Source organism: Arachis hypogaea, chromosome 5 (genome assembly GCF_003086295.3).
Source record: "Arachis hypogaea cultivar Tifrunner chromosome 5, arahy.Tifrunner.gnm2.J5K5, whole genome shotgun sequence".
In the NCBI taxonomy this organism is placed as follows: Eukaryota; Viridiplantae; Streptophyta; class Magnoliopsida; order Fabales; family Fabaceae; genus Arachis; species Arachis hypogaea.
In genome coordinates this window covers 111650712-111659059 of record NC_092040.1, presented here as the reverse complement: position 1 = coordinate 111659059, position 8348 = coordinate 111650712, and the positions used below count along the sequence as shown (strand labels likewise).

General features: G+C 32.1%; 1 protein-coding gene and 1 pseudogene across 1 annotated transcript; both read right to left on the bottom strand.

Annotated features, from left to right (window-relative positions):
* Positions 1-585: 585 nt before the first annotated feature.
* LOC140173118 (receptor-like serine/threonine-protein kinase At2g45590) lies at positions 586-3123 on the bottom strand (annotated as a pseudogene).
* LOC112802758 (receptor-like serine/threonine-protein kinase At2g45590) lies at positions 586-3125 on the bottom strand. Its single transcript, XM_072237856.1, has one exon. The coding sequence runs from the start codon at positions 2089-2091 to the stop codon at positions 1045-1047; it is 1047 nt and encodes a 348-aa protein (XP_072093957.1). The 5' UTR covers positions 2092-3125; the 3' UTR covers positions 586-1044.
* Positions 3126-8348: the final 5223 nt, after the last annotated feature.

The following is an 8348-nucleotide window of genomic DNA, read 5'->3' as shown; positions in this document are numbered from 1 at the left end:
TGGGGTTAGTGAATTAATTAATGTGCTAACTAATGTTAGGGTTAATGTATAGCACCATGATTTCCATAATAAACTATAGGTAAATAATAAAAATATTAAACAATGTGAACAATGGATATATTGGATGTTCAATTCATTAGGCGTGTGAATGGTTATTCTAATATTAAGATTTAAATGAATAATTTGGAAATGTAGTGTGTTTTACTTGAATTTAGCTAATTTTAAGACCCGTTGTTCATATTGTTCAAAAAAATCATTAGTTATATCATAACCCTTTGCATAAAAAGAAAGGACCACAATTTTGGCCTTATTTTGCTACTATACCACAATCATGAATTCAAACAATGGATCACATGGAAAAAGCTTGTAGAAAGATTCTACTTCCATTGATTTTTTTCACCATTTCGAACTCCAATGTTCTGTTTTTATTACAACAGCTACCATATGAATGAATAAATAACAAGGCTCTTCCTTCTATGCATAAAATCAAATGATGCAAACTGTGAAATAAAATCCTATACAACTCAAATTTACAAAAGCTGCATAAAATGGACCACACCATAAAGGAGTAACTTCATTTGCAAGTTTAGCTAAATGTAATGTATATTGCTAATATTAATTAATCTCCAAATGTAAACTACAAAGATGGCCTCATTCTTGAATCCTAATCACTAAAGAATGGGTCATAACTGATAACTCCCAAAAGATAAACAACAATCACAAGGCAAAGCCTATAAGTTAGTGTGAAAGAATATGTGAGGTGTATCTATATATACACATATCAATCTCCAACTAGTAGGCCACAATGGTATTACTATGAAATCAAGGATAATTGAAAACAATAAGATCAAAAGGCTACAATAAAAACTAAAAGGAGATAAAAGAAATATAGAGAGAACTTGAAAACCAATTGTAAGAACTAAGAACAGAGCTTTTCCCTCCTAATTTTCCTATACAATTATGGGTCATTGGTAAATTGAGCTATGAAGTACCAAGTATATTACTATAATTGCTCATGTAAAAGGGTTAGCTGCTACTAGAAACTCACCGGCCTTTCTTCCGGGTCTTGAATGGGAATCGAGAAGGGGTCGAAGGCGAGTATTCAATGGGCAATTGGGGTGGCTCCAACTCCCCGGAAAGCATTCCCACAACCTCTTTCATCGAAGGGCGGCGAGCAGGGGACTTAAGCACACAAAGCAAAGCCACCTTGATACATAGAAGAGCCTGATCCTTATCTAATGACTGAATAGACTGATCAACCAGCTCGACGAGCTTCCCATTTCTAGCGCAATGTCGCGCCCAAGACAACAGATTTGCACGGTGAAACTCGGACAATGGCGAACCGTTCACCTGAAGGGGTCGCCTCCCTGAAATGATAACTAGCAACAAGACACCAAAACTATATACATCACAATTCTCTGAGACATCTCCGCTGTAGCCATACTCCGGAGCAACATAACAAACGGTGCCCCTCATGCTTGGAGTACTACTCACACCACCACTCTTTGGAATTTCTCCACTAGCTGAATCGAAGCTGTTCCGGCGAGTTCTCCATAAGTCGCCACTTAGCCCCTCCAACCACCAATCTGTGCCTCCACGGTTATTCCTGCTCTTGCTCTTGGCCTTCTTCAAATTCCTATCCCCATACAAAACATCATCGCTCACCCACCACTCACTCCCATTGCCATCATCATCATCGCTGTTCAATCCCTTCCTCTTTTTCTTCTTCTTCTTCTTCTTTTCGAGCTCTTCACCGTACTCCTCCTTCCACCACTCTCTCGCCGGCCTCCTCTTCTCCTTCTTTAGAACATCATCAAACTTCTCCTCCTCCATTGATTCCCACCATTCCAATTGGTGCTTCCTACTCTTCTTCTTCTTCATTTTCTTCTTCTCTTGCTTCCCCAATTGCCCACCTTCTCCTCCAACCCATTCGCCCTTTGGCCTTTCCTTATCAACATCCCTCCCAATCCACTCCATCACATAATCCTTCACCGTCTTACTCTCCCCAACAGGATTTGATCCTGATCCTGAGGCTGCAACCTCCTCATTGTCCTGCTTCCACCACCAATCCCTCACTGAATTACTCCTCATCCCTTTCCCATTCTTCTTAACACCCTTCTCACTCTGAGCACTGCTAGCCTTGTCAACCCCGGCGACAGAGACGCCGCCCCGCCAATGTTACTGCCATCTCCGGTGAGGCCGACACACCAGCCCCACTAGTCTCCGGCGAGGTCTCCAAGTTGGGCACCTTACAAAACACTCAGGAGATTGATCCACACCCAAGCTACCCTCCTCAAAGTAACAACCAGTGTTCACACTTTCCGTTTCACAATCATCCACGGCAACAACAACCCCACCACCATCACACTCCAAAAACCCTCCTTTTTCTTCTCAAATCACCCCTACCATCCAAAACATCCAAATTGGGATCCGATTTCAAACGGGCAAGTCCAAAATCCCCAATTCTGGCATTGAATTCAGCATCGAGGAGAATATTGCTGGGCTTAATATCACTATGAATCACAGGGGGGTCACAACTATGAAGGAAAAGAACACCTTTTGCTATGTCCAATGCAACAGAGAAGCGCTTGTTCCACTGCATGAGTTCAGGGCACTTTCTATGCAATAAAGCGTCTTGGAGATTTCCGTTTACCATGAGGTCGTAGACGAGGAGGAAACGGCGCCGTTTTGGGTCCGATGAGAATCCCACGGCGGCGACGACGTGGGGAGATTGGCGGAGCACGGAGGCGAAGAAGAGCTCGTTGTGAAACTCGCGCTCGCCTTGCTGCGAGGTTGTTGTGGGGTCCATGAGTTTCACTGCGACGGGGGTTCTCGCCGGAGTAGGGAGGGTGCCGGAGAGACGGTTCCGAAGCCACCATGGCCCAGTGGGGAAGAAAAGGAGTTGGTGGCACGGCGAAGGAGGGTGTAGGAGAGACGGTGGGGGGGCTTGGAGTCGTCTCCGGCGTTGGAGGTGGTGGACGGGGAGGTGCGCTTGCGACGGCGGAGGAAGAGGAGGAAGAGAACGAGGAGAAGGAGGGAGGCGGCGGTGGCAGTGATAAGCGGGAGAAGGATACTGCGGTGGTGGTGGTGGCGGCGGTGAGGGAGGAGTTGGCGGGAGGGCATGGCAACGGAGAAGGTTGTAAGTATTTAAGTTAAGGAAAAATGTTTAGTCATAGTGAGTTTGAGAATTGATGATGGAATTGGGGAAGCTTGTGTGTATGTCAGTATGTGAGGTAGAAACCCAGTTTAGTTGTTGGACTTTTAACTGAGGTTGTTTGACTGCACTGGGATTGGGACTGGGACCCATCACCCGTGCCATACACATGACACCTACCTTTTGTTGCTTATAATTATGCTTGGGATGTTTTTAATACGTATTTTATCTATAAACTTACATCTTTATCTTATAATTCACCTTATTTTAATTCTTCAATTTCTATGTGAATTGTTGCAAACACGCCTCTTTCAACAATGCAATTTTCTTTTTTCTAGTGGAGTAGTGGTAAATGATTAGTAAATTTTGTGATTTATAGTTATTAATTAATTATTATTAATATTTTTAATAGTATAAATTTATATTTATTAATATAAATTATTTATTTTTTTTTATAATTAAGTACTGACTAAACTTTAATAAAAGTACTGAATCCTTAAACTTTCTCTTTGTAATTTGCTTGCAAATATAAATATAGGAAAAATTTTAAGTCTGAAATACCGGTTCCAGTACTTTTATTCATGGTTTTGTGGTATATAACTACAAATGAAGCACATGCTGGGACTCTGGCGTTACTCTTTTTGCCTCATATCACGTTTGATTGACCACGTCTTATCCCTAACTTACCCGCAAGTGCACCACTTTTCCAGTTGTTATGGTTCATTCTTTTCATGTGGTTGTTATTCACAATTAAATCATTGCCTAAAATTCATAATACCTTCTTTATATCTTCATACATTCATAAAGTTTCATAGCCTCTTTTCTTTTTATTCCAAGGCATTTGTACTTATCATCACCTCTCTCTTTCACTCTGCCTTTTAATGGAATGTTTACACTACTAGTCTTATTCATATAATTAAGGGATTTTCTATATATATAGTACGTCTCCAACACATCTAAACCTGATTAATTAATTAATTAATTAATATGGAGTTGTATATATTATTAAAGGATCTCTTTGGAAAAGTGAGAGTATGTTTGTTATGGTAGATAGGTTGTGAAACCTACTAATTTTGCATGACATGCTAAAGATAACTAGCAAAACATAAAATAATATTAATCACTTTTAAAACAAAACAATAAATTTATTATTTTCATATTTTAATATACTATTTAAGTATTTATCAAAGACTTTTTTTTAAAAAAATATATTACTTAGCTTCTATACAATTCCAAGCATAATAAATAATAATACTTATTTATTGTTAACTAGAATTATTTTTATTATAGATTTAATTATTCTATTGATTTTTATATAGTTAATTTCACCGAATTTTTAATTAGGTTTTTATACTTTTTTTCTTTTCAATTAAATTTTTATACCATATCAAATTTTATAATTAAGTTTCTGTTGTGATAAAAATATTGAAATTAACAAAATATTCTGTTAAACTGTACAGAATATTCAATCAAGTGTTAAGTATATTTGTTTTGTTTAACGGAATATTCTGTTAATTCCATTGTTTTGTCACAATATGATCTTAATTACAAAATCTGATATAGTATAGAGACTCAATAAAAAAAATAGTATAAATACCTAATTAAAAATTTAGTAAAATTTGGGTTTTGACTCTTAATTTTAGATTTCTTAAACTATGTAAATAACTAAAGTAATAAATAAGATAATTTGAGCTAAGAGTTGTTTAATTAATCTATGAAAAAAAGATATGTTAATAGAAAGTGTATGAGAGGTTCCATGGCTTTTAAGAGTGATGTGGGAGATGGATGTTTAAATGGAGCAAGCAATAAGAGAGGTGGCAGTGGATGGGAGATGTTATCAAGTAAAATGGCGTGGCAAATTAAAGTGGAGTAGGTAATTTCCCTTTTTCTAGTTATTTGCATGCTTCTTCAAATTTAATTGGCACCAACTACTACTACTACTAGTGCTTTGTTTCACCTATCATATGACTCTTGAGGCCATGAAACCCCACTTGACCTTGGTGTTTCAAGGGTTACGTTGAAGAAGATCAACACGCATTAGCTGGTTTCTTTTGTTTCATTTGACTTTGTAATCCTCTAATTGCTAATATGCCGTATTATGATAATGACGGTTATAATAGTATACAATAAAGACAAAGTCTTATCTTATTAGGTGGAGTCAACTATATGAATCAAACAATATTATTATATTTTATTATGTATTATATTTATAATAAAACTGTTAATATATAAATTTCTTTTAACTATTTTATGTATGATCTAATTTTTACTTTTTTTAGGATTTTTTTTATTTATTATTGTTATCTATTTACTTTTCATCTTATCCACTATTTTAATTAGATATCTTATTGATATTTTTTTCATGTGTCCAAACTACTTAAAATAAATTTTATCATTTTTTTCAATAAATACTACTCAAATTTTCTTTTTTATATCTTATTTTTTATTTTGTCTTCTATCTCAGTATTCTTATCTGTATCACATTTAATTTATGCTTAAATAAATTGTCTTTCTTAATTTAGGTCAATTTACACACAGTTGCACTTCATTATTTTATGTATGAGATGGATAGATAAGGGCATAGTGATGAAATGCCAAATCAATCTAATTAATATTTTATGATTTCGGTATCATCATGTCGTTGAGTTTTTTTTTTTTCTTCTTCAAAGCAATAATATCTTTCACTGTTTTGATGATTAGTTTAAAATTCTTGTTTGGACAAATATATAAGAAAATGTATTATTAAAATAAATATATGTCTTTTTTATTTCACACACACACACATATATATATATATATATATATATATATATATATATATATATATATATATATATATATATATATATATATAGTCCCTTATTAATTACTAGGAAAAAGAAATCTTCGTTAGGACCCGCTTTAAGGATACTACAAATTAGAAAGTTTATATAAATATATAAATCAAACTTAAACATTTAAAATTTTCTACATAATAAATGCATTGACAACAGAAAGTTTTGTTACTTTATACTCTTAGCTAATATGTCTTTAGAATATATCTTAGTTAAACTTCAGAAAGAAAACATTAAATTCTTTTGAACATAGTCAAATATTAATTTAACCGGATTTTTTATTTAAATAAAATAAATATATTATATACAACGATATGCAGCTATAGTTGTTTACTTGTTTTCATTTTTGCCACTTGTGTGCTAGTGTGCTACCACATTGCCTAAGAAAACATGAAAAATTTAATCAGTATCTATCAGACGAGAATTTTTTTTTGTTTTTTTAATACAATAATAATTTAAATTAAGGATAAAATATATTTTTTGTCTTTGAAATTTGACAAAAGTTTTAAAAATACCCCTAAATTTTATTTAATTTTGTCCAAAAAGTTTTAAATTTGCATCAAATATACTTTTAACGGCTAATTTTTCAAAAAATTTTAGACCAATTCAACAGCAATTTTATAAGAACAACTCTTAATACAAGCAAATCAATCATAATTTTCATGCATTATTATAAGATTGGTCATAAATTTTTTGAAAATTTAGCCGTTAAGAATATATTTAATACAAATTAAAAACTTTTGAGTCAAAATTAAAACAAAATAAAACTTAAAAATAATTTTACAATTTTTATCAAACTTCAAAAATAAAAAATATACTTTATCTTTAAATTAAATTAATGAGTCTCTGTCACTGTAAATTGATTTGTTGAGCCTTCGGTTGAAAAACATTTTTTTTTATATAATAAGGTGCTATCTTGCTAATGACTTTAATTTATGGCCAACAAATTTGACTTTTACTACTAACTCGGGCTCAGTCAGCATAATATTATTTTTTAAATTAAGATAATTTAAATGTTAGAAATCTAATATTATTTTTAAAAAAAAAAGGTTAGTAAACTAAATGAGAATGTTTTAGTCAAATGGAAGCCTCAACCCAAATATTCTCTTCCTTTGAATAATGTCGATATTTAATATTCCGTTTATTATTGTTTTTAAGAAGTTCTATATATAATCACATACAAAAGTTAAATGTATTATTGTTTGATTTTCTTTCATGGTAATTCATTATATCCTCATCGATCTTTCTCATAAAATTGAAATTATTGAAGCTAATTAAGTGAGTTAGTCACAACTATTTAATTTTCCACCCAATCTATTATACGAATTTGCAGCTTTTAGAGCAAAGCTTTTTTCGTAGATAGATAGTTTGCATTTTTCTATTTAATTTGTTTCGTAGGAGAGTGATGTTGCTCAATAGCTAGAAAGTCATCATCATATATATCAATTATTAAACATACATTATCTCTTATAATATGAAATAATATAATGTATATATAGAATTTTATTTTAATAATACACGTTATTTATTTAAAAAATATCTATAGATTCTTTATTATATTATTATATATAGTATTTATTTTCTGAATAAAGGAAACTCGTTTTCCCTTAAGCTAAGTCAGCTTCAATTATTTTAGATTCTTAAGCTTATCCATTTTTAATTTCGTTGTATATAAAGCAACTCAAAGAATATTTGTTTATTTTTTTGTTTGCGTACAATTTTATTTCTCCTATAAATTCTTACATTTATTCTTCTAGAGCTTTTTTTTTATTTAGTTGTACCTTTTATTCGAACTTCTTGAATGACTCATTATTAATAATTTTTTTTTTAAGAAAAAGTCTAGGGGACGAGCATTTTTATTAAATTCTGGCCAATATGTAATCAATAAAAAAAGTAAGTAATTTTACGTCATTGAATAAAATCTCATATCATTAAAAATATTATTAATGACTACAAAACACAAAAGTTACTAACTTCCTAGCACTTTCTTCTCTTAAATAACAAACCATTTGAATTAGTTATCACTTATCAGTAAATAAAACTTTATATCCTAATAATTTACGGATTAAAAAAAATAGAGTAGAAAGTGACTGATACATAGCATTAGGAGGATGGTGGTTGTAGACGTAGGGCACCCTAGTTCATGAACATACATATCTCATGTGTCATGCATTCATGAGAAATTAAGGAGTAGGAGTCTAGGACTTTATTTGTGCATAGGACTATTTTTAATTTGGATACTAACAGACAATACGTTAAGAATAAGATATAAAAAATAATGACTTAGTATAATTTTATAAAATTAAAAATAAAATAGAAAATTAAAAAGTTTAAAATTGTAATTGTTTTTATATAAAGGA